The sequence below is a fragment of the Eutrigla gurnardus genome (assembly GCF_963514095.1).
Source record: "Eutrigla gurnardus genome assembly, chromosome: 10".
In the NCBI taxonomy this organism is placed as follows: Eukaryota; Metazoa; Chordata; class Actinopteri; order Perciformes; family Triglidae; genus Eutrigla; species Eutrigla gurnardus.
The window spans coordinates 29245073-29272239 of NC_139924.1; the positions used below are offsets into that span (position 1 = coordinate 29245073).

The 27167-nt window shown below is 47.8% G+C and overlaps 1 protein-coding gene across 1 annotated transcript; it reads right to left on the reverse strand.

Moving 5' to 3' along the window:
• On the reverse strand, positions 1 to 26802 carry axl (AXL receptor tyrosine kinase). The gene is made up of 20 exons (XM_084019754.1): positions 26417 to 26802; positions 22740 to 22950; positions 22549 to 22649; positions 22289 to 22471; positions 19070 to 19150; positions 18871 to 18986; positions 15888 to 16083; positions 12270 to 12409; positions 12039 to 12183; positions 11730 to 11747; positions 11028 to 11157; positions 10849 to 10940; positions 7902 to 7997; positions 7572 to 7649; positions 7124 to 7216; positions 6221 to 6342; positions 4482 to 4591; positions 3848 to 4007; positions 2687 to 2823; positions 1 to 2346 (listed from the first exon to the last, which is right to left on the reverse strand). The coding sequence occupies exons 1-20, from the start codon at positions 26538 to 26540 to the stop codon at positions 1899 to 1901; spliced, it is 2781 nt and encodes a 926-aa protein (XP_083875880.1). The 5' UTR covers positions 26541 to 26802; the 3' UTR covers positions 1 to 1898.
• Positions 26803 to 27167: the final 365 nt, after the last annotated feature.

The window sequence follows — 27167 nt, forward strand, 5'->3', positions numbered from 1 at the left end:
ATATTTATGTATATATACACAGTCCACGCCAATCCACACACACGTTGACTGTGGGAGGAGAAACTGGCTCTCTGAAGGTGGGAAACTCTTTGAGGCTGAAGGAGAAGTTTCAGTTGTTGCTGGAATCAGAAATCTTCGATCCGGATCCGAACCATGATCTGAACCGGATCCGAACCACGATCTGAACCGGTGATGCTACACGTATAAAAAGTACCTGGTTTTAAACGTTCTCCCAACGTGTGTTGGAATGTGGTCCGTCCCAAAGACAAAGTTATCAACTAAAGCAAATATATATATATATTTATATAAAAATAAGTGCATGCACTCGACGGGAGGTTTGTAAGAACCGAGTCTGACGGAGGGAAACCTCCCGAGGACGGATGATTTGTTCTGAAGAAGCTCATTTCAACTGATTTACTGTCATTAAATCACAATATTGAAAAAGAGATATACAAATTATTGACAAACATAAGACGGTATAAAAAAACATTAGTGCAAAGTTGTAAAAATACAAAACAAATCAGCATTTTAAAAATCGTGTAATAACACTGTGCTTGAGCCAGAAGGAGGCGGAGCTCCTCGTCGTGGTCGTACCATCTCAGCTTCCTGAGTCCAACGTTCAGGTGTCTCACCTGTTAAACGAGCAGGGCGACAGGTCGGACCCGTCTCACTGCGGGTCACTTCAGACTTCACTCTGCAGCGTAATGTTTATTAAGATTCTGCTGAAGTCTAATAACTTCAGGTGAGAGAATCCTTCCATCCTTCGTGTGGATTCGCGTTGCTATGGCGATGGGGGAATTCATCGGGGCTCTACCGCAGCGTTCGTGTTGGTTCCCACGGCAACACGCGGACTCTTGTGGTGCATTCACACCAAACGCCAAGCCAAGGTTGAAGTCCCAGATCCACCAGGAAACCAGACCCAGTCCTGTCTGGGTTCATGACATCATCATGACATCATCCAGAGGTGCTTGGTGGATTTCACCAAGCTGGATTCACTGGATCTAGCAAGACCCACGTGGGCTGGTCTACCACAGCTGGAGGAACCAGAATAAAGTATTGATCTGTGATTTAATATCAATAACCAGATGAAAAGGATGCTGAAATAACTCCATCATGATGGTGATCAGTAAAAAGTGCTGAGTCATGCTTTGTTAGGTCTGTCTGCAAGACCACAAGATAACTACTGTTAAAACGCTGGTTTTCTGAATGGAGTCTGGTTGATGGTGCTAGGCTACGCTAACATTGTAGCTTTGTAGCTTCATTGTAGCTTCATCAACACTCCATATAAGGTCATCTAGACATAAATACAGCAGAGACCTTGTTGTTTGGACCACAGACAGTCTCTGGTTCCTCCACATAGTCTGGTCTGGTCTCTGGACTAATGTGAGCTACTCTCTAGACTTCTGGGGGACCACAGACAGTCTCTGGTTCCTCCACATAGTCTGGTCTGGTCTCTGGACTCATGTGAGCTACTATCTAGACCTCTGGGGGACCACAGACAGTCTCTGGTTCCTCCACAAAGTCTGGTCTGGTCTCTGGACTAATGTGAGCTACTATCTAGACCTCTGGGGGACCACAGACTGCTATATGTTTTGAGTATTTCTGATTTGGTGACAGGACGACGATCTGAATGCTGATTGGCTCGAGTCGAGATGTTTGGCGTTTGATGTGAACGAACCTTTGAACTAGAAATGTGCTGATTCCAGAAAGGAAAAGAAAGAATCTTCGCCTCCTCGGAACGTTTTCGGCCGTGTGTCGGTGTGTTTGTGCAAAATCTGTCTTTTCAGGCACATTCGGTTTGTAACAGTAGCAAGAGGCTGGACCTGGACCTGGTTCTTGGACATGGGGGGTTAGAGGATAGCACGCTCAGCAAAGAGTCTTGTCAGTTCTAGAAGGCCTCACTGCCAGGGCATCTTCCTGGACCCATCCCGGTCCTCCAGCAGCTCCGGGGCGGGGGTGGGGTTGGGGGTGGAGCGGCAGGACGGCTGTAGAGGCAGCGTGGCTGTGGAGGACGACACCGGCAGGTCCAGACTCTCCAGGGAATCGGAGAGGACTCGGTTGGTCTCGTGTTGGGGACAGAGGACGTAGCGGTTCGGCTGGTGGACCTCCACCGTGGTCACGGAGTCCAGACCCTTGAGGCAGAGCGGGGACGGACCCCCGATGGGGTCACGGCCGCCGACGGCCCCGAGCTCCATGGAGGACTCGTCCATGTTGACGTACAGGATCTCGTCCGGGTCCTGGGAGTCCGGCAGATCCTCCAGGGCCTTCTCCAGCTCGCAGCGCAGCGCCTCGAAGGGGGGCCGGTCTTTGGGGCTCAGCAGCCAGCAGGAGAACATCAGGGCGTAGCTGCAAGGGGGGGGGGACACCATGAGGTCACCAGCTTCTCTAGCTCTGATTGGTTGATGCATGGCGTGATACGATTGGCTGCTACCAGCTGAAGTAAGAACGCGTTTACAGAAAATAATATAAAACTACAAAGAAATCACATTTTTGTGTTTTTTTTTTAACTGAAAACCCACCAAAAAGCTGCTTTTCAGAGTTTTAAACAATTAATATCAAAATGTAATTTAAAAAAATTCAAATTGAGGAAATCTAACATGTTTCAGTCAAAGTGTTTTTATGTGAGAATGTTAGAAAAGCAGAAACAGTTTCATTGTTTATATATAAAATAAATAAAAGCACTCACATGCTGTCCAGACAGTCCGGAGGCTGCTTCAGACGGTTTCCTTGTCGTAAGTAATCGTAGATCTCACTGTTCTCCACGCCGGGATACGGAGTCTGGCCCCGCGTGGCGATCTCCCACATGGTGACACCAAACGACCACTGAGGGGGCGGAGACAGGAAGTAGTGAGGAGACAGGAAGTAGAGACAGGAAGTAGTGAGGAGATGGGAAGTAGTAGGCTTGTTTGGAATCAAGCATGCGCATGCATTTGCCTCGCAAAACAAGGCATTCTGGGAAAAAAACGTCACAAATGCTGGTGATAACTTCCCTTTGCGACATGTCACGTGACTTTAAAAACTCGCGGAATCTCCAGGGTACCTCCCTTCGCATGCTTTTCTCTGCAGATGGTCTGAAATAAGTGCGGACATAAGACACTCCCCTCAACGTTGCCCTAGTTGGTTAGAATTATCACGTGGTATTTCCCACGTGAGAAAATTCCTCAGCCTCCGTTAACAACGGGACTTCAAATGCTTCGGCTCGAGTTCGTCAGCGACGAAGAAAGCCAGCGCCACTGGGAAGGCCATATTCTTTGCGCAAAGTCCGTGAAGTTTCCCCTGGCGCGATAGTTTTTGTTATGTATACAATTATTAATAAAGTTTAAATTAAAAAAAAAAAAAAAAAAAAGGTCCGTGAAGTGCACCTGTGTCCGACTTGACGTAGTGGGAACTTGGCGTGTTTATGACGAGTTCCGGCGGATCCTCTCAAGTCTCGTGCATGCATCGGCGCAAATGCATGCGATCCGAAACGCGCCCAGTGAGGAGACAGGAAGAAGAGACAGGAAGTAGTGAGGAGACGGGAAGTAGTGAGGAGACAGGAAGAAGAGACAGGAAGTAGTGAGGAGAAGGGGAGTAGTGAGGAGACGGGAAGTAGTGAGGAGACAGGAAGAAGAGACGGGAAGTAGTGAGGAGACGGGAAGTAGTGAGGAGACAGGTAGTAGAGACAGGAAGTAGTGAGGAGACAGGAAGTAGAGACAGGAAGTAGTGAGGAGATGGGAAGTAGTGAGGAGACAGGAAGTAGTGAGGAGACAGGAAGTAGTAAAGGGGAGGAACTTGTATAAATTAGCAAACAGGCACGGGGGTCCCCACAACGTGCCACAGACGGGACTGAAGCGGGTGAGGGACTGACCACGTCACTCTTGGTGGTGTAGACACGGTCGGCCAAGCTCTCGATGGCGATCCACTTGACGGGCATCTTGGAGATCCGGCCCTGCCGGTAGTAGTCCCCGTTGTAGATCTTCTTGGAGAGGCCGAAGTCGGCCACACACACATTCATGTTCTCATTCAGCCTGGGGACCACAAACCAACGTGTTTCAGCCTTTACTTTTAATACTTTAGTTTCTACTCACAGAGGCATCAAAGTACAGGTATTACTACTCAAGTAGAAGTACACATACTTCAGAAATACTCTGGTAAAAGTAGACGTTCAGATTCTACTTCTTCACTCAAGTTAAAGTGTAATGGTACTCAAAGAATAAAGTAAATTCTAAATTTTTAATAATAAAATAATAATTTCCCTAAAAAGCGTTAAAAGTGAGGAGAAAGTACAGATATTTGTTTTAACATGTAGAGAGGAAAAATAAATACTCAGGTAAAAGTACAGATACCTGAAAACTACTACTTAAGCACAGATCCAGTATTTGTACATTGTTATACTTCTACTGGGTATTTCACTGCGTTTACATGAAAGTCCAGTTGTTACGTCTACGTGTACGTGAATCTCTGGCGCCGACAGGAAGCTGACAACAGGAAGTGGTTCTTACATGCAGTTGCGGGCGGCGAGGTCTCTGTGGATGAAGTTCTTGTTGCTGAGGTACTCCATCCCACGGGCGATGTCCGTCATGAACTTCACCAGCATCTGGGAGGGCAGGTACTGCAGGACGAAAGGACAGGTTCCAGTCAGAGCCAGCAGGGGGCGCCAGAGACCAACACTGCTAGGCCTCCTCCTTGGGAGGAGCAGCACCTCCCTCTCTCTCCCTCTCTGTTTTAGATGTTTCATTCTACAGGAATCTTGTTCTCATTATGTTCGTTGCTGGTTGTGCACGGAGGCCTGGTCGTGTACGGAGGCCTGCTCGTGTACGGAGGCCTGGTCGTGTACGGAGGCCTGGTTGTGTCAGAGCCCTGGTCGTGTATGGAGGCCTGGTTGTGTCAGAGCCCTGGTCGTGTACGGAGGCCTGGTCGTGTACGGAGGCCTGGTTGTGTCAGAGCCCTGGTCGTGTATGGAGGCCTGGACGTGTACGGAGGCCTGGTCGTCTACGGAGGCCCGGTCGTGTACGGAGGCCTGGTCGTGTACGGAGGCCTGGACGTGTACAGAGGCCTGGTCGTGAACGGAGGTCTGGTCGTGTACGGAGGCCTGGTCGTGTACGGAGGCCTGGTTATGTCAGAGCCCTGGATGTGTACGGAGGCCTGGTCGTGTACGGAGGCCTGGTCGTGTACGGAGGCCTGGTTGTGTCAGAGCCCTGGTCGTGTACGGAGGCCTGGTCGTGTACGGAGGCCTGGTTGTGTCAGAGCCCTGGTCGTGTATGGAGAACTGGACGTGTACGGAGGCCTGGTCGTGTACGGAGGCCCGGTCGTGTACGGAGGCCTGGATGTGTACGGAGGCCTGGACGTGTACGGAGGCCTGGACGTGTACGGAGGCCTGGTCGTGAACGGAGGTCTGGTCGTGTACGGAGTCCTGGTCGTGTACGGAGGCCTGGTTATGTCAGAGCCCTGGATGTGTACGGAGGCCTGGTCGTGTACGGAGGCCCGGTCGTGTACGGAGGCCGGGTCGTGTACGGAGGCCCGGTCGTGTACGGAGGCCTGGTCGTGTACGGAGGCCTGGACGTGTACGGAGGCCTGGTCGTGAACGGAGGTCTGGTCGTGTACGGAGGCCTGGTCGTGTACGGAGGCCTGGTTATGTCAGAGCCCTGGATGTGTACGGAGGCCTGGTCGTGTACGGAGGCCCGGTCGTTTACGGAGGCCCGGTCGTGTACGGAGGCCCGGTCTTGTATGGAGGCCTGGTCTTGTACGGCGGCCTGGTTGTGTCAGAGCCCTGGTCGTGTACGGAGGCCTGGTCGTGTACGGAGGCCTGGTTTGCATACGGAGGCCCGGTCGTGTACGGAGGCACGGTTGTGGTCGGAGGCCCGGTTGTGTTCGGAGGCCCGGTTGTGTTCGGAGGCCCGGTCATGCACGGAGGCCTGGTTTGCATACGGAGGCCCGGTTGTGTACGGAGGCCTGGTCGGGTACAGAGGCCCGGTTGTGTACGGAGGCCTGGTCGGGTACGGATGCCTGGCTCTGTACGGAGGCCTCAAGACGCCAAAACAACCATCTCATCCATTAATAAGTAAAAAACCAGGACACCATGTAAGTCCTGTTCTCAGGACCTCTTGCTGCCAGAAAGGCGTGTGAGGTGATTTACTGTCACACGACAACCTTTGGATCCGATCCTGCTGACAGACCTCCTGGACCCTGAACCCAACACGAGACCGTTATATGAGTGCTGTAGAGGCTTGAACGCACGCACCACGGGACAGTCTCCCAGCCGCGAGTACAGCAGGTAGCTATGCAGGTCTCCGTGCTTCATGTAGGGCAGGATGACCACGGGGGAGGGGTAACCTTCACTCTCTACGGTCTGCAGACAAACACCTGGAACACACACACACACACACAGGTTAACACAAAAACACCTTCTTTAGTTCACACAAACTACAACTAATAAACATTTATTAGAAATAGTCATGCAGTGTTTTGTCGTCTAAAGCTAACGTTGGTTTTGTTGTCTAAAGCTAACGTTGGTTTTGTCGTCTAAAGCCAACGTTGGTTTTGTCGTCTAAACTTAACGTTGGTTTTGTCTAAAGCTAATGTTGGTTTTGTCGTCTAAAACTAACGTTGGTTTTGTCGTCTAAAGCTAACGTTGGTTTTGTCGTCTAAAGCTAACGTTGGTTTTGTCGTCTAAAGCTAACATTGGTTTTGTCGTCTAAAACTAACGTTGGTTTTGTCGTCTAAAGCTAACGTTGGTTTTGTCGTCTAAAGCTAACGTTGGTTTTGTCGTCTAAAGCTTACGTTGGTTTTGTCGTCTAAAACTAACGTTGGTTTTGTCGTCTAAAGCTAACATTGGTTTTGTCGTCTAAAGCTAACGTTGGTTTTGTCTTCTAAAGCTAACATTGGTTTTGTCGTCTAAAGCTAATGTTAGTGTTGTCGTCTAACATTGGTTTTGTCGTCTAAAGCTAACATTGGTTTTGTCTTCTAAAGCTAACGTTGGTTTTTATCCTCTAAAGCTAACATTGGTTTTGTCTTCTAAAGCTAGCATTGGTTTTGTCGTCTAAAGCTAACGTTGGTGTTGTCGTCTAACGTTGGTTTTGTGGTCTAAAGCTAACGTTGGTTTTGTCGTCTAACGCTGACGTTGGAAATATGTAACGTAACTTACCCAGAAGCCTCATGACGTTGAGATGGTCGAATTCCTTCATGCAGGCGGCCTCACGCAGGAAGTCCTCCATCTCTGAGCGAGTACAGATGGCGACTGTGGAGGAGACGTTGAGGTGAGACGGTTTTATAACTTCTTTGAACCTGATTTAATCAGCCGGGTTCTACCACCGGGTTTGTTTTGACTTGGCTGCAGCTTGGCTCTCCCACAGGAGGGTGGCGCTGTTCCTCCTCAACTCTGGGCTTTTATATAATTGCCTTACGTCAGGTCAACGTAGGGTCAACTTCTTTTTTTGTTTTTTTACAAGCCGCATCGTTGTCCGTTCTCTGATGAAAAACTGAAATCTTTGCCCCCCAACACTTGTTGACCTTTGACCCGAGGGGAGGCCTGTCAATCGGCCTGTGTTCCCGATGAAGGGGTTCATTGTGGAGGACTTTCACTGTCTACTCACTCTTCATCGTCTTCACGGCCACTTTGAGAACAGACTCCTCCTGAGTCAGCAGCCCCTCCATCACTGAGCCGAACTCGCCTGCAGAGACAACGTACCACAGTCAAACTCGACGCTCTGATTGGACGCTGAAGGGTCAATCTGGCCTTTGAGGTCGTCACACTGGAAACTGTTCCACTGTTGTCGCATGAGCTTTAAGACCAGACTGTGTCCAATGTACCGGCCCTGACATATTAACTCATATTAACTCTGTGGGTTCAGACATATGAACTCATATTAACTCTATAGATTCAGACATATCAACTCATATTAACTCTGTAGGATCAGACCAACCTTCTCCGAGCGTCTTCCCCAGCGTCAGCTTGTGTCGGTCCACCATCACGTCCTGCAGCTTCTGCTTCAGATCGTCACTGATCCCCAAACTGTTCACTGTTTAATGAACGACACGGAAAATCATAAAAAACATTCTTAAAGAACAACACAAAGTTATTAAAGACCGGCAGCTTGAATCTCAATGGAAATAAGACGATAAACTTAAACTCAATCCACCATCAACTTCAAAAACTTGTTGTTCTTGCAAAAGAATACATTTTGAAGTTATATTATTGATATTTATCCATAAATTGTCAGTTTGTGGTCTATGGTTTTGAAGCCTCCAGTTCAGCATTTTGGGCGTTGCCATCTTGGATTCTTGCAAACAGTGAAGAAAATGACCATATTTGGATTGTGGAGGAGCGATGGGTGAATCTGATGAGAGGAACACCCCGAGCAGCACCCTTACTGGATCTGGATCCATGTGGATTCTTGTGTGAAGCTGCTAACAAAGTTAGCTTCATAATTCAAGGTTCAACTTCACAGCTAAGTGTTAAAGTCATCCTAGTAGTTAACTAGCATTGGTAGCATGGTAGTGACCTGTCAAGCAGCAGGTAAGCCCCGCCCCCTAAAGCATCCCCTGCTTTCTGGTCTGGTGGACTCTAAATGGACCATAATGTACTAAATGAACATCATGCTGGATTGAAGAAGACTTGAAACTAGAGATTGAGACCATAAACTCATGTCTACAATGTTTACTGAGATAATACATCAAGAGAGAAGTAGGACCATTTTCTCATAGACTTCTATACAACCAGAAAGGAGTCGCCACCTGGTGGCCAGCAGAGAGAAGTAGGACCTTTTTCTCATAGACTTCTATACAACCAGAGAGGAGTCACCCCCTGGTGTCCAGCAGAGAGAAGTAGGACCATTTTCTCATAGACTTCTATACAACCAGAGAGGAGTCGCCCCCTGGTGGCCAGCAGAGAGAACGACAGTTTAAGGCACTTCAGATTTGGCTTCACGTTTTCTGGTTGCCGCCAGAAAACCAGAAAACTAAAGTTCAGCTGACTATAGCCTTAGAATTCAAACTAATTAAATCCCAAACTGTAAAAATTTGTGTGTAATACGAGAGTCCATCTAGCTGGTCAAGTTTCCAGGTGTTTCCAGGGGTTTCCAGGTGACCATTTGATCCCGGTTTAAAGATTCCTGCTGGCTGTCATTAAGCTTCACAGTATTTCCACATCTGGAGCTGGACGTGGCCTCCAGCTGCCGCTACACCGCCTCGCCTCCAACAACAATGTGCTCAGTCCACAGGCATGTCGGCTCCGAGCCGACGCTCCAGCTGGAGGGCTTCCACCCGGCTGATGTCCAGCCGGGTGGAAGCCCTCCAATCAGACGGCGGCCTGTATTCCCATTGAGCTTCCCTCCGTTATTATCTCCACACATCATCTCTTTTCTTGGCTTTCTCTCTTCCTTTCTCTGCAGGTCTCCTCCCCGGCCTCTTTGTGGCGGCTGCAAGCTGAGACTTGTGTGTTAGAGGTCGACTCTGATGGCGGGTACACCTGGGACCACATCAGACCTGAATGTGGCCCCGCTCCCTGAAACCTGAGTCTGTTTGCAGGTTTGTATCCATCACAGTCGCAGCTCCACTGTTAAACTCTAAACACTTGCTGGTGAAATGAATAAAGTTTCATATCAGTTTCAATCACACGAAGGATACGTAACGTCACGCCGTTGTCTTGATTTACCATCAGTGACCCGCCTCTGCAGACAAGGCCCGCAGACCCAGTACAGACCCTTAGATAAAACCGGTTTAATCCAGACTGGATCTGATGTGACGCGTCTCTTTACTACTGGTCTTATTTAACATTTTCTTTTTATTTGGATTTATTGTTTCATCTATATTACTTAAAATTTTACTTTAGTTTTGTCTTTTTGTCTGGCCTCAAAGTGAAGCCGACGCTGAAGAGCCTTAAACCTGCATTTTCCCTGCTGGCCACCAGGGGGTGACTCCTCTCTGGTTGTGTAGAAGTCTATGAGAAAATGGTCCTACTTCTCTCTGCTGGCCACCAGGGGGTGACTCCTCTCTGGTTGTATAGAAGTCTATGAGAAAATGGTCCTACTTCTCTCTGCTGGCCACCAGGGGGCGACTCCTCTCTGGTTGTATAGAAGACTATGAGAAAATGGTCCTACTTCTCTCTGCTGGCCACCAGGGGGCGACTCCTCTCTGGTTGTATAGAAGTCTATGAGAAAATGGTCCTACTTCTCTCTGCTGGCCACCAGGGGGCGACTCCTCTCTGGTTGTATAGAAGTCTATGAGAAAATGGTCCTACTTCTCTCTTGATGTATTATCTCAGTAAACACTGTAAACATGAGTTTATGTCTCAATCTCTAGTTTCAAGTCTTCTTCAATCCAGCATGATGTTCATTTAGTACATTATGGTCCATTTAGAGTCCACCAGACCAGAAAGCAGGGCTGCTTTAGGGGGCGGGGCTTACCTGCTGATTGACAGTTCGCTACCATGCTACCAATGCTAGTTAGCTACTAAGATGACTTTAACACTTTAAAGTTGAACCTTGAACTATGAAGCTAACTTTGTTAGCAGCTTCACACCAGAATCCACATGGATCCAGATTCAGTTAGGGTGCTGCTCTGCCGCTTGTGTTCATCGGATCCACCCGTCGCTCCTCCATAGTCCAAATATGATCACTTCCTTCACTGGTCCGAACCGTTGGGTGACGTCACCATGGCGACGACCACTCCCATTCTGTTGGGTTGTTATGTCTCCTTTTCTTTTGCTTTGTCTGTAAAAACACTTGGTAAACTCTGAGGTGTTGTATAAATAAAGTTATCATTATTATTATTAAAATATTCTGGAGTCAGATGTGATTCTAATAAACATGTTGGTGTGTTGGACTGAAGCCCAGAGACCCCCAGCGTGTCCTGGACGCGATCTGAACTCACGCGTTGCTTCGGTGGTCCTGCGGCTGTAGGTGCGGCGGGCCCGGTACCGGACCACCAGCTCTCCGCTCTCCATCATGGGTTCGAACGCCTCCCTGTGGAATGCAGACACACATCAGATGAAACTCCCTGAAGGTTTTGGTTCAGGGTCTCGAGTCCCTCCCCGGCGGCGGGCTACGCACCCGAAGCGAGTCTCCTTGCGCCGCAGCTTGGCCACGTAAACGGCCATGAGCACCGCCAAGGACACGGCGCCGGCGATGGCCATCACCACGTACCACCAGTGCCAGGAAAAGGCCTGGGGGGAGGACGGACCTGAGGGGGGAGACGGGGGTTTAGTCATGGGGGTCCATCGGGACTATGGAGCCCCTGAAGTCTTAAAGTGTAACAAAGTTTATTCATGGAAACGTTGGGTTAAACTAAAGGTCGACGGATCTCTTAAGGTCGATCCCGTCTCTCTTTGTCGTGACACGTTTTTAACTGCGAGGAAACGCTGACTTCAGTCCTACTTCCATATTTGTTGAGCTAAATTTAAACCTTTCTTTTCTCCTCCTTCATTCTAAAAACATCCAGCTGGTCTGATCTGGTCTCTCAGGGAGATCTGACCCCCCTCCCCCTCTTATCTGCCTGTTGTGTGAATGGTCTGCTCCTGCAGACTAAGCAAACAGATGCTTCACTGTTCCTGCCTGGATAAATATTTATGATGCGTCTCCACATTCTCCCTCTTCTTCCTCTTTTCTCTCAGATCTTCTCGTTTTGTCTCTTCCTTCCCTTTTCCCTCCGTGAGACACAGGAAGCAGCGTCCGGCTCTCGGAGGAACCCGAAAACCACCGCCATGATCTCACTTCCACCTCGCTGTCACTATGAGTCAAAGAGCAAAGACTCACCTCTGAACTCCTCCATCTCTGTGGGAGAAAGAAGCAAACCGTCACAAACATCCAGTGTTAGCGGAACAAACAACTTGTTTGTATCGACTATATGTACACGTTCGACAATATTAGGAGAAAAAAAAGTTGCAAATTTGCATCGTTTTTTCCTCTGAATATTGCGACATGAACCGTGATAAAAATCATCGTAATGTATTTTCACCGCTTCGCCCGACATGTTTACAGGAAACAACATCTTTCAATAAAACCGATAAAATCCGAACCAGAAAAGTGAATCTCATGTTTTGAATTTCCCGTCCCGTCACTCACCTGGAGTAACGAGCGTGAGTGTCTGCGTGGGCGTCCAGGGTCCTAGCCCCGCCCCCGTATAGGCGCACACTCGGAAAGACACGTTGGACAGGGGGAGGGACAGGTTGATTGACAGCTCGGTGTCCAATCCAGTGTCAGCGAGAAACTGTCGACGAGAGCAGAGAGAGTGAGACAAGTCGTCAGGTGTGTCAGGGCGACGGGTGACCCGAGGTGGTGTCTGTGGTTACTGACCTGCTGCGACGCCGGCGTGCTGTACTCCACCACGTAGCCCTGCAGCTCGCCGTTCAGCTTCCCCAGAGGCTCCGCCCACGTCAGCAGCACGTCCGTCCCGTTCAGCACGCCGCTCACGTTGACGGGCGGGTTGTCTGGCACTGGAGCAGAGAGACGGGTCAGAGAGACGGGTCAGAGAGGCGGGTCGAGAATTCAGCTTTATTCGGACACAAACCGGTGACCTCAGATGGACATGAACTGTCTCTCTCCTCAGATGGACATGAACTGTCTCTCTCCTCAGATGGACATGAACTGTCTCTCTCCTCAGATGGACATGAACTGTCTCACTCCTCAGATGGACATGAACTGTCTCTCTCCTCAGATGGACTGTCTCTCTCCTCAGATGGACGTGAACTGTCTCACTCCTCAGATGGACATGAACTGTCTCACTCCTCTTCTACTCTTTTTTTTTCTTTTCCGGTTGTCTGGAGAGAAAACTAGCTGAAGAAGTTCTGGAAAAAGTGTGTGTGTGTGTGTGTGTGTGTGTGTGTGTGTGTGTGTGTGTGTGTGTGTGTGTGTGTGTGAGTGAGAGTGTGTGTGAGTGAGTGTGTGTGATTGATGCTCTGTACAGCGACGGAGACGACTGTTTCTATTTCCTGTGTTGCCGTTCGCGTTGAGGCTCTCTTTGTCTTTGCAAAGTCACACAAACTAGCTACACACACACACTTTCACTCACTCTCACACACACACACTCTCACACACACACACACTCTCACTCACACACACACACTCTCACACACACACTCTCACTCACACACACTCTCACTCACACACACACACTCTCACACACACACACACACACTCACTCACACACACTCTCACTCACACACACACACTCACACACACACACTCTCACTCACACACACTCTCACTCACACACTCTCACTCACACACACTCTCACTCACACACACACACTCTCACTCACTCACTCACACACACTCTCACTCACACACACACACACTCTCACACACACACACACACACACACACGTCGGTGTGTGATGATGTTATCAGGAAGTGTTTGCTGGATGATTGTTTCCACATGTGCTCTCTGCAGCCAAAACAACCTCCGTCAAGTTTGGTTGCAGCGACGCGTCTCCACCTACCATCCTCATCTCCCCTCCTCCTCCTCGTCTCTCTGTTCCCCTCCTCCCCTCTCCTCATCTCTCCTCCTCCTCCTCTCTGTCCCCCTCCTCCTCCCTCCCCTCTCTTCTTCTTCCTCCTCCTCCTCTCCTCTTCCTCCTCCTCCTCTCTGTTCCCCTCCTCCCCTCCTCCCCTCTCCTCTCCTCCTCCCTCCCCTCCTCTTCTCTGTTCCCCTCCTCCCCTCTCCTCTCCTCCCCTCTCCTCTCCTCCTCCCTCCCCTCCTCTTCTCTGTTCCCCCCCTCCTCTCCGTGGCAACGCCTCGATGACTTCAGGAGAACAGAAATGTTAAAGCTAACGTTTTGTAGCGTAACGTCGGTTTGAACGTCGTTGATCGACACAAAAATGTGAAATTCGCGTCCATGTAGATGAATCATTGTATCTTAATGTTGTGATTATTTCATGCCGTTGGGTCAAACAACGCTGCTTCGTCTCGCCATACAGCGTACGTTGGCTCACAGACCTCCAGAGAGCAGGCAGGCCACGGCAGGATGAAGGTGCCGGTTTGTGATGAGAATGAGTTGATTTGTGGAACAAACCAGAAACGTCTCTGCTCTCACTAACGCCGGCTTCTCTCTTCATTCTCGCTGAGTCGGCGACATTTGAACGCTGAGTTTAAAAACAGCAACGTGACTTCATGTTACATCTTTACGCCAAAAACATGAGTCATGACTCGGGGATCTGGAGTCAGCGCTTCAGTCATGAACACAACTCAGCAGTAGACGTGTTCCCCAGATCACTGGCAGCACGAACGCCGGCTGTATTCAGTTCACATTAAATGTTGTCCTGCAACTCCGATGTTTAGAGGGAATCAGGATGTTCTCAGTTAAAACTTCGTACGTAATAATACTCATCATGTGTCACATAAAACTCATAATCGAACATAGTAACATGCTACCCGGATTGGAGTCCTGTCCGACCTTCAGTCTGCTGCTACGGCGAAAAGAAACTTTAAATATATATATAAAAAAATACTTTGTTCGTGAAAGTGCTAGCGACCCGGAAGTTGGCTCCGGCTCAACGTTTGCGGGTGCGAGCTTTCCAACAGAATCGGAAAGCTCGTACTCAAAAAACATGTTTACGAGTCAAGATTCGAGTCGCTCCCAAACGTTGGGGGGATTTATCTTTCTGCTAACGATAAACAGAGAAAATGGGAGTTTTGGTATATTTACAAATGTTTGCATGTTTGACTAAAACACAACACGTCATTACAGTTTTAGGTTTTCGGGGGTGTCCCCCCCCCCCCCCCCCCCCCCTCTCTGTTCTCTCAACCTCCAGGGAAAATAGTGAGCTTTGGGAAAATCGCTAAATGAGTGTTTTCTCAAAATGCCCCCCCTTCCCATAAACCCCTGGTTCTGGTTTTCCCACAGTTCCTTGCTGTGTGCTCTGGAAAGGGAAATCAAAGGTCAGCTGGGGTCAACAAAAAAAGAAATGGTGGGGGGGCGGGGAATGAAGGGGTGAAGTAAAAGATTGTAAACTTTGTTGTTTGTTTGATGCTTGTTTGTAGGATTTGAGGTTAGAAATGATTTAAAAAGTTCACGTCTGGTGTAAATATAAATATATATGAATATAAATATCTTAATGAGAAACATACGGGGGTTTTCTCCGGCAGTGAAACCAGAGAAAGACGATCTTTGATGGGATGAATATTCTGTTCTTGTTTTGGGCTGCTGGAAATGAACGTTATCTCCAGAAGGGAAATTATACCGAAACACCAAGAGGATATTTCTGTGAAAACAGAACTCTTGTGAATAAAGAACTGAAACTTGAAAATCCCGACTGCAGCAAACATATCTCTAAACCACTTTGTTTTGCTCCTCTCCCACAGCCGGAGAGCCACTTCTCCGTTTTCTCTGGCGTGATGGAAACTCCCAGCATGCCTCCCTCTGGACGGCGTGGGCATGGAAAACCCCGCCTCGCTGTCGACGAGCGCCCAGCGATCCTCACTGAAGCCTTTCAGGAGGATCTACCGCCCTCCCTCACCTCTGGGTTTACGTTGGACCGGTCCGAGGTCCAGGGACTCCAGTCTGGCGTTCTTCATGAACGCAGACTGGTGTTAAAGAGGCACAGGAAGGAGTATTATGACTCATGAAAACCGATCCTCTGGCTGAAACTCAAAAGTTCTTGTTCAGGAGAGAAATGTTCAGAACTCATTCAGGTTCCGTGATCAGGTCTTTCTAATCCTCATGAATGTGACTAGTGGACCTCGGACCACTGGACCGACTCTGAGGAGCAACTTCAATCCAACATGAGAGTTTGTCAGATCTGAAGACTTAAAAACTCAACTGTTGTCTGAAGCTAACGTTTGTTTCCTCATTCATTGTAGCATCAGTCTGGTCCTGGGTACAGGACCCAGCAGGACTCAGACCTGGCAGTAGGCAGATAACACAGCCTGGACCCGGACCTGGACCCGGACCAGGTGCAAACAAAGCTCCTCACCTCCTTGCTGGGTGCGTAGCTCCACCCAGGGAGACCAGGCCGACGGGCCCTGGCTGCTGTGGCAGGCCACCCTGACGGCGTAGAGGCTGTGGGGCTCCAGGTCCCCGATCACATGTGTGGCTGGGGGGACGTTCACATTCTGGTTGTGGACCAGCTTCTCTGGTCCGGCTGAGGAGGACTCTCCTGAGTGTTTGGCCTGGAACAGACAACCACGTTAAACTCCGTTATTTGACACACTGACACATGAATATGAGATACGCAGCGTCGACCTTCACAGTTCAGATTTATTCGGCCAATAATTAATTACAATTAAGCGGATATCTTTTCAGTATGTCATGAAAACCTTTGTGGTGTTTTTCCTCCTCGTCCAACAGCTGATCACCTGGTTGCTGATCAGCTGTTTCTCCCCGGCGTGTTTTGCCGAGGGGCATTTTAGAAACGACAAGTTGTGACTCATCGTAGTGTAAACGGGCCTCAGTTGTTTTTCCTGACAGGCTCAGATACTGGAGGTTGAAGTCGGTGCCTCATAGTTGTGGTTGGGGGGGGGGTCATTACGTGTTAATTGCCAAAACGGTGTAAAATGTGCTTTAGTGCTGTTGACTGCGACCTGAAAGCAGAAGCCATCAGCTAAAGTTCAGAAAGCTGCTGCGTCTGCAGCCTCGCTGTGGTAAACACGTTAAAGAGGAACACGCTGGGAAAGTAAAACCACATGAAAGGCTCCGGTCTGGACCAGGATTCTGGTGCGTTGTGGATCAAAGCAGGGCGGTGCTTTTCACAATAAGAGCTGAACACACAGATCAGGTGTGTGTGGGGAGATAGTTTGGCGGTGAGACGGCCGGCCAATAGGAAGTTGTGTGAAAGTGTGTTCGAGCGAGTCATTGGTGCCGGGATGAATCACCGTCCTGCAAACAAGTGTGTTTAATGTGCGACTCAGCTGTGAGTCACGGCCTGCGTTTCCCCGCTCAGACCCACAATCCCCTTCTGCCGCCGCCGTTCCTCCGGTTTCTAACTTTGTGAAGAGCTCTGACTTCTTTCTGCTCTGAAGCTTTTCTTTTTTCCATGTCTCTCCTCGCAGCACAATGAACCGTTAAAAATCAGATTTTTTTGCCCCGTTCTGCTGAAGCCGGCCCCTCGCCCTGTTCCCCTGTGAGGGGGGAGGGAGGGGGAGGGAGGGGGAGGAACAGCAAGAGGTATAGGGGCAGCTTTATTAGAACCAGACGTTTATGGGTGTTGCTGCACCGCTGCCTTCGCCGGGGGAAAATGTTCCTCCACTCGGCTACGAGCTACAAGAGCAGGACGGTGGCCGAGAGACACTGACTCACACAGAGAGAGAGAGAGATTAGTCCAGGAGGCCGCTCTCCCAGAATGAAACCTGATCCACGGCTGCATGAATGAAGCAGGAAGAGGAGGATGAGTTCAGAGAAGAAAGGGAGAATCAGGCTTTTAGAAAGGTAACGCTGAGCAGAGTACAGCTCGCCGACGTGATGGATGCGTTTACCACGAAGGTCAAATGACGACCTTTCTCAGCTACTCGTGGTATTTAGACACAGTCTGTGAAACAAAATGTTAAATCTGCTGGTTCACGTACAGACACACAGTATCCATTTGTTTTTGTGCACGACTTTCAAACATTTCGAAGTATCGTTCATGACTATTTTTTTGTAATTCCGGAGAAAATTACGCTACAAAACCAATGTTAGCTTTAAGCAACAAAACCAACGTTAGCTTTAGACAATAAAACCAACATAAGCTTTAAACAACAAAAACGTTAGCTTTAAGCAACAAAAGCAATGTTAGCTTTAAGCAACAAAACCAATGTTAGCTTTAAGCAACAAAACCAACATTAGCTTTAAACAACAAAAACGTTAGCTTTAAGCAACAAAACCAAAGTTAACTCTAGACAATAAAACCAACATAAGCTTTAAACAACAAAAACAATGTTAGCTTTAAGCAACAAAACCAATGTTAGCTTTAAGCAACAAAACCAATGTTAGCTTTAAGCAACAAAACCAATGTTAGCTTTAAACAACAAAAACAACGCTGGCTTTAAGCAACAAAACCAATGTTAGCTTTAAACAACAAAAACAACGCTGGCTTTAAGCAACAAAACCAACGTTAGCTTTAAGCAACAAAACCAACATTAGCTTTAGACGACAAAACCAAAGTTAGCTTTAGACAATAAAACCAACATTAGCTTTAAACAACAAAAACAATGTTAGCTTTAAGCAACAAAACCAATGTTAGCTTTAAGCAACAAAACCAAAGTTAGCTTTAGACAATAAAACCAACATTAGCTTTAAACAACAAAACCGACGTTAGCTTTAAACAACAAAAACGTTAGCTTTAAGCAACAAAACCAACGTTAGCTTTAGACGACAAAACCAAAGTTAGCTTTAGACCATAAAACCAACATTAGCTTTAAGCAACAAAACCAACGTTAGCTTTAGACGACAAAACCAAAGTTAGCTTTAGACCATAAAACCAACATTAGCTTTAAGCAACAAAACCAACGTTAGCTTTAGACGACAAAACCAAAGTTAGCTTTAGACAATAAAACCAACATTAGCTTTAAACAACAAAAACAATGTTAGCTTTAAACAACAAAACCAATGTTAGCTTTAAGCAACAAAACCAAAGTTAGCTTTAGACAATAAAACCAACATTAGCTTTAAACAACAAAACCGACGTTAGCTTTAAACAACAAAAACGTTAGCTTTAAGCAACAAAACCAACGTTAGCTTTAGACGACAAAACCAAAGTTAGCTTTAGACCATAAAACCAACATTAGCTTTAAGCAACAAAACCATCGTTAGCTTTATACAACAAAACCAACATTAGCTTTAAGCAACAAAACCAACAGGGTCTGGTGGTCTCAGTCCTGTTGGTGGAACCCCCTCCCATCAGTAGTCTTCCTCAGTATTGAGACTACTTGACTAGACATTACAGAGTCACATGACGAGTTTAAGTTGTTGTGTATTCTCACCTGAACAGAACAACGGATTATCGGGTAGTCGCCCCCAAACGCAGGACCCCATGCTATACGGAGGCTGGTGGGCGTGGCCTCCACAGCCGTCAGGTTCTCCGGCTGAGACGGGAGAACTACAGGAAGACATGGAAGCTATGAGCCACAGGAATGAAGATGGCCGACGTGAGTGCTTGGGCCTCCACGGTGTGACACCTACCTGTGATGGTCCCGGATCCAGAGGTCGCCACACCTTTACGGTTGTGAGCCTCGCAGGAAAAGGTGCTGGTCCGGTTCAGACCTGGTGGGAAGAAGAAGGAAGCGGTGAGAACCACAGAACCAAGAACACTAGCTGAGCACGCTGAGTCACACTTCATCTTGATGTGAAACTTCCAACCGTGGTGGGAATAACGTGAGGGCTAATCGTTTCCAGAAGGTCACGTGATCCCTTCGCCAACAGCGATTAGTTTCAGGGCTGGAACGCATTTCAGAGTCTGACACGAATATTTAACATCAAAGTCAGATGAGTCATGTCACACACAAATATTTGTAATATAGTTTGTATCAACCCGCAGAAATCAGGCCAGACTCAACATGTGATTCAACCAGCCAATCAGATTTGGCTCCCCTTCCTATGTCACATGACATCCAGCCATGTTGTCCTAATAAGCTTTTCCATCCATCCTGCATTCAGGGTCGAGTTCACACCTGATTAAAAGTCTGGGTTTCATCCAAACTTACTGGATAGTGAAACATTGTTTTTTGTAATTCAACATCAACAAATCCTTCACCCTTTAAATCCCGTTGAGGATGAAGGAAGTTTTCACGCGATGGCATTGAGTAATAACGACTCGCGTGATTAACGTGAGGCACAAATGAGCTTCCTGTTTGGTGTAAAAACCGCATGAAACTTCAGAATCTAGTGACTGTGGTTCGACTGTTTTCCGGGTGTAAACAACACTGTGACACATCCAACAGTGAATCACTCCTCTCACTCTCTCAGAGTGACTCACTCTTGGATCGCTCCACAGCAGTGACGTTCAGGTTTTACCGCCGATTATCTAACGCCGGCCGGCAGCCGCAGACTGAGGCTCGCCCAGTGTGTCGCTCTGCGCCGACGGCACCAAGCCTCCATTGTGTCGCCGGAAAAAGAACAGAGGGTCCGATCCTCGCTGGGGGGGGGGGCACTGTGCTGTGTGGTGATCTGAAATTGCGCCACCAGGCCGTCTGCCTCCTTCCTTCCCCATCAGCAGACCACAACCCCACCCCCCGAGCAGCTGCAGAAGTCACCATCGGTCAGCCGAGCATCTCGGCGTTGACCAACAGTCAGCTGGAGATTATTGACCTGCTGCTTCCTGTTCTCGGCCGGCGTTAGCAGCCAGAATGCTCTTTTCATTCTTGAGTTCATCGACTATTACGCCATATTCCATTTAGGGCTTTTTCATAATGGAGAACATTTCTGTTTCTCTTCTTCTTCTCTTTCCTTCAGTGTGTTTATAGTTCGTTGTTCATGTAAAAGTAACTCGTCAGCATAATATCCGTCCAGCCGCTAGTTTGTCCCACCCACAAACAAAGCTAGTAAGAGGGGACGCTGTTTTCTACTGTGCAAACAGAAATGTCTAGCTAGTTTAGTTAGCTGGATATAGATAGAGATAGCTAACTAGCTACCTAACCTAACTAGATACACAACTAACTAACTATCAAACAACCTAGCTAACAATCTCAATTGTTACCTATCTCACTAGTTCTACTCTGGTTGTATTTCTACTCTGGTTGTATTTCTGCTTCAGTTGTGTTCTACTCTGGTTGTAGTTCTACTCTGGTTGTATTTCTACTCTGGTTGTATTTCTGCTTCGGTTGTGTTCTACCCTGGTTGTAGTTCTACTCTCGTTATATTTCTACTCTGGTTGTAGTTCTGCTCCGGTTGTAGTTCTACTCTGGCTGTAGTTCTACTCTGGCCGTAGTTCTACTCTGGTTGTAGTTCTACTCTGGTTGTAGTTCTACTCTGGCCGTAGTTCTACTCTGGCCGTAGTTCTACTCTGGTTGTAGTTCTACTCTGGTTGTAGTTCTGCTCTGGTTGTATTTCTACTCTGGCTGTAGTTCTACTCTGGTTGTAGTTCTACTCTGGTTGTAGTTCTACTCTGGTTGTATTTCTACTCTGGCTGTAGTTCTACTCTGGTTGTAGTTCTACTCTGGTTGTAGTTCTGCTCTGGTTGTAGTTCTACTCTGGCTGTAGTTCTACTCTGGTTGTAGTTCTACTCTGGCTGTAGTTCTACTCTGGTTGTAGTTCTACTCTGGCTGTAGTTCTACTCGGGTTGTAGTTCTGCTCCGGTTGTATTTCTACTCTGGTTGTAGTTCTGCTCCGGTTGTAGTTCTACTCTGGCTGTAGTTCTACTTTGGCTGTAGTTCTATTCTGGCTGTAGTTCTACTCTGGCTGTAGTTCTACTCTGGTTGTAGTTCTACTCTGGCTGTAGTTCTATTCTGGCTGTAGTTCTACTCTGGTTGTAGTTCTACTCTGGTTGTAGTTCTACTCTGGCTGTAGTTCTACTCTGGCTGTAGTTCTATTCTGGCTGTAGTTCTACTCTGGTTGTAGTTCTACTCTGGTTGTAGTTCTGCTTCCAGAGTGTAGGTTTCCATCAAACAGACCTGGGTCAGCATCAGCCAGCCTGCTGTGATGATTCAGACCAGATCCTTCAGCTCCCTGGTCTGACTCAGCCTGCTCTTCCTGTCCCCCTAAAACTGGACTTGACACAGACCAGTTTATCAGAGTTTGCATTGAAGCAGCACCAGAAACGCCACCTCTGCTCCTGCCTTTTATCTCTGTGTGTCCTCTCCCCATTAATCTCCCTCACCAAGGCCCCGCGGTTCGGCCTTTACCCATCAGCCACTGGGCTCGCCCTCAATGGATCCGCTGGCGTCGGGCCAGAGGGGGCACTTTGGTGGTTTTGTTTAAACCACAGAGGGGGAAACGTCAGCAGATAGCTGCTGTGTAGCTTTGAAGCACGACATCATCATCAGTCTAAAGAGATTCAATTCAAACCCAGGATTTTGGAAATGGTCTTATTTAAAGTTGCTGCTTGGAGCCACAGAAGGTGCCAAGGTGACGTCAAATTCCAGCCAACGTTGGAATTTGACGTCACCATGGCAACATGTAATGGAGATTTTCTAGTATTTTGTCTAACATTTCATGTAGACAATTAAAGTTGCAGTAAATGGAATTCAAAGCATTGATATAGAAGCAAACTACGATTTAGTGTAGTAACATCTACCACCGCGACAATTTTATACCAATAATAAACTTAATATGCTGAAAATATTTAAGATTATCCCGATAACGCAAAGTCACGTTCTCCATGTTCTTTATTGCGTTATCCTGCTAAAGTCCTGTATGGTCCCTGAGCCGTGTCATGTGACCTGGCCAGGTGACAGGTGAACCTACCTGTGAGGTTGAGCGTGGAGGGAGACAGCGCCACCGCGTCGCTCAGGGCGTTGAGGGGAGCGCCGTCCTGCAGCCAGATGAGCCGGACCGGCTCCGGGGGGCCGTGGGCCACACAGCTCAGGCTCAGGGTGACGTTGGCCACCACCGACATGTGACGGGGCTCCACGGAGAAGTGAGGAAGACCTGAGGAAGAGGAGGAGATCAGCGGGCTGCACTACAATAACACATGTAGGGCTGAAGGTAAAAGCTGCTGAGCTCACCCTCCAGCTGGATGCTGCCCTCCTTGGACGTGGTCTGGTGGTTCTCTGACAGCACGGCACATTGGTAGGAGCCCATGTCGGGGAGCTGGACCTTCTCGATTCTGGTATCGGAGCACAGATGGAGAAGATCAATGACAGAGGTGACGTCACCCAGCGACCTCACCCAGCGACCTTGCAGCCCTCCGACCTACCTGAGCGTGCTCGTGATGGTCCAGCTGTTGCTGCCGGTGTGGACCTGGACCTGGTTGGTGTCGGCGTACTGGAGGGGAACGCTATCCCTCAGCCAGAGCACGTCGGGGGGGTCCTCCTCCTCGCCGCCGGTGCCCGTCAGGCTGCAGTGCATCGTGACCGGTTTCCCCAGTGAGGAGATGACGGAGCTGGGACTCCGCTCGAACGCCAAATCTGTGATTAACGACAGACGAAGCACAAAGACATCGGTCGTTAAAATAAACCCATAAATATTCCAACGTGGAGCCAAAAAAACAAGCTTCCTTTTGAACAACAGCAAGTTCTCCTCCGTTTATCCTTTCTAGTGACTTAAATAATGTAAAGCTTCTTTCACTCTTATCAACCACTTTACACAGAATGTGTCTCTTATAGCCATTGAACTTATCTGGGTTTATTTTTTAGTAGCCATTTTTGTACATTCATCTATTTGTTGTCTTGATGTGCCCAAAAACAAAATAAATATATATTTTCAAATAAATCATGCTATGCACTGAAAAGCAAATACACAATATCTTTTGCATTCAAGAATTCGGGCAGGTGAAAAAAACCAAAATGGACGATTCTCCTTCGAGTAGTTTTGTCTTGAATTACAGAAAATAAACCGGGGGGGGGGGTATTTACGAAGAGTTTGTTTGATTTGCTGGAAACCTTGGTCCGTGTGTTCGCCGTGATAAAGGCTCACTGATGCTGGACCGGTTCAAACGGTGCTATCTGAGACCTGATAAGAACAGGTGGGTCCAGTTATCTGGTCTTACCCTGACCTGAGACCAGCAGACACGGAGACAAAGCCTCCTTGTTAAGGGACGGCTGCTCCTACGGAGCACAACGCAAACAGCGGGCCGTCAGCCGTCGTGAATCCGTAAACATGATGCTGCTTTTCAGGCGTTCAACAGAAATGTGAGGAATTCCTGATAACGCTGAAATCTCAGCCTCGAGCTGAAACCAACGTCTGACTCATTGATGTCGATCGTCCAAAGGCAATCCTTCGTTACAGCATCAGAATAAAATGCCAAACATTCGCAACATCGTGAAGACTTAACTTCTCCTCGTCTTGATCACATAATGGAAAAACGCTCACAGAGATTTTAATCTCTTTATTCCTGAACGTGGACGTACTGAAGAGAGAGTATCGTTGGTGAACGCAACACGTTTTTTAGCTTTTACCCGACAAATCTAACGTTAGCTTTAGGCAACAAAACCAACGTTAGCTTTAGACGACAAAACCAACGTTAGCTTTAGACGACAAAACCAACGTTAGCTTTAGACGACAAAACCAACGTTAGCTTTAGACGACAAAACCAACGTTAGCTTTAGACGACAAAACCAATGTTAGTTTTAGACGACAAAACCAACGTTAGCTTTAGACGACAAAACCAACGTTAGCTTTAGACGACAAAACCAATGTTAGTTTTAGACAACTAAACATCATGCTGGATTGAAGAAGACTTGACACTAGAGTTTGAGACCATAAATTCATGTTTACAATGTTTACTCATTTCATTTTCTCATAGACTTCTATACGATCAGAGAGGTGTCGCCCCCTGGTGGCAAGCTTTATTAAAACACATGAGAATGTGCAAACTTGACCTGCGTTTCTTGTATTTCAGGACAATAAATCACTCCCGTTCCGCTGAATGACGCCTATAAAGATTTTCTCAAGCTTGTCAACCCGCCCTCCTAGTCTGTTTCATGGCCGACCTTTGACCCCTGACCTCCCAGAGGCCTCCACTGCGGTCCATCTCACGCCAACACACACAACACGACATAATTCAACGACTGACAGACAGTAATGTAAACAGCGGTTGTGTTGGGAGGAAAACGCCCTGAATCCGTCCGTGTGCACGTTAGCTCGGGAGTGTGCACTCCGTCTCCGTCTCCGAGGGCTTTTTGGACATAAAAGTCGCCCCTCCCTTTATTCTCTTTCATGGATCTGTGTGACGCCGACTTTGTTGTTTTCTTCATATTGAACAAAAACAGACCTACTTTCTTTCTCTGAGTGCTGCGTTAAAGAACAAGCTGGTAAAACCTCCGTATGGGAATGTAGACATGTAAGTGTGTGTGTGATCGAGTGTGTGTGTGTGTGTGTGTGTGTGTGTGTGTGTGTGTGTGTGTGTGTGTGTGTGAGAGAGAGAGAGTGTGTGTGTGTGTGTGTGTGTGTGATTGAGTGTGTGTGTGTGTGTGTGTGTGTGTGATTGAGTGTGTGTGTGTGTGTGAGAGAGAGAGAGAGAGTGTGTGTGTGTGAGTTTGTGTGTGTGTGTGTGTGTGTGTGTGTGTGTGTGTGTGTGTGAGTGTGTGTGTGTGTGTGTGTGTGTGTGTGTGTGTGTGTGTGTGTGTGGCCTCTCTCCACTGATTCATTGTGCTTCACTACTCCATCTCCTCCCTTTTGTCCCCTAAATTCCCTCGAGGTCCCACACTTGTTTTCATGTTCTCCCTCCTTTTACTCTCTCTCTCTCTGTCTGTCTCTCTCTCTCTCTCTCTCTCTCTCTCTCTCTGTCTGTCTGTCTCTCTGAGTGTCTCTCTCTCTCTCTCTCTCTCTCTCTCGCTCTCTCTCTCTGCTTGTTAGTGTTAAAGGTGCAGAGACAGACTCGGGAGTCAACTATTCATTTAAAAGTATTTTTACGTTCTTTTGTTGTTGTTTTTTGGTGGGGGGGGGGGACTTCTTAAACCAGGTTCCTCTGTCTGTCTGCCTGTCTGTCTGCCTGTCTGTCTGGTTGAAAATGTTGAATGCCAGTGAACATACCAAAAATACAGGACACAGTCCGGGCCTTTACCCCCCCTCCTTCATCTCGGCTGTTTAACGCCCCTCCAGTCACTTTACCCTTCTCCCCTGTTTCATGCCATTCTTTAGATTCATCGCCCCCCCCCCCCCCCCCCATTCATCATTCCGATGGGTGAGTCTGACTCAGACCGGCTCTGACTCATGCCCCCCCCCCCCCCCCCCCTGAAAACAACATTTCAGCCTCTTTTTTTTTGTACATAAAAGTGGATCTGAAACTTTATTTCTAGAATCTCGTCTTGACAGTGAACGTCTTCTCTCTGATTGGTCGATGGATGGATGTCACGATGTTATTGGTTGGTACCAGCTGATGTAAACACGCCTCATGTTTTTTTTTTCAGGAAGAAAATATTTTAGATTTTTTTGAGATAAAGATGAGAAGAAAAAGTTTTGTTCCGTAGATCAAAAAGTAAACATGCATGTTTTTGTTCAACGACTTTAAAGTTTAAAGAATGATGTTCTATTGATTTCTGCATAAATAAGATAAATAACAATATGAGCAGGATGGGATTTAAAAGGTGCTAAAACGCATTTCAGCGACTATAAAGTACAAACGTGATTATTTGATCGATTATTTGATCGATTAGTCGACTCCCAGCTGTTCGGGTTTCTACTGTTGTGGTTCCCAGCTGGATCTATTTTAAGTCTGGTCCCAGCCCGGAATAAACCTCCGCGGTGGACCGGAAATGCCCGGGTTCACCTGGTTTGTTCCCAGTAGAGAGTTGCCTTGTTGCTGAGTTGCCGTGTTGCCTCTCTGATGTCATCACGATGTTCGGCCCACTTACAGAAGTGCCTCCACATATGAACTGAACTAAAGGGGGTCTAGAGGACCCGGCTCGGGACCCCCTTAGGGTTTTTTGTTACCTGTCAGAGCTGCGGCGGCTCCTGGTCTCCCACCGGAGAAGAAGACCAGCAGGACCAGGAACCAGCACTCGGACCCGATCATGGTCTTCCTCCCTCCGGACTTCGTGAGAAGAAGTTCGTTCATCCCGGAAACATCTCAAAGTCCACAATCAAAAACCCGAATCCCGATGTGTCGGTCCCCCTTTGAGGAGACAGAGTCCTGCTGCGGGTCTAGTCCTGCTGCGGGTCTAGAACTATAAAACTATAAAACGGTAGATATCCAAAGGAACCACAGAAAACTTTCGGGGTGTCGGTCTGAACCAGATCCGGAGTCTCCTACAGTCCGTCTCGGTCTCTCCGGGTCTCTCACAGACCCTGGCTCGGTCTTTTCCCTCTCTCTCCTCCTTCAAACACGATTCAAATTCCTCAGCTTCTTTCCCCCTCCTCCTCCTCCTCCTCCTCCTCCTCCTCCTCCCTCCTCCCTCCTCCCTCCTCCTGATTGTCTCACACTAAACCCGGCAGAGTCAGACCGGATCAACAACAGACCGGATCACATTTACAAACCTGTTTCAACTTCGACCGAAATCCACATTTTCTTTCTGCTTTTGTAAAAGTTTAACATCTTCAACACCGTGTTTCCACTAAAACAGATTTAAATGAGAAACAATGAGTCATTCTCAGGGCTATAGCTTGTTTAATAACGTCTTAATAACGTGTTCCATATGTTCTATAAACCTATTTGTGAGTGATTTACAGTGAAAAAGGGAGACCA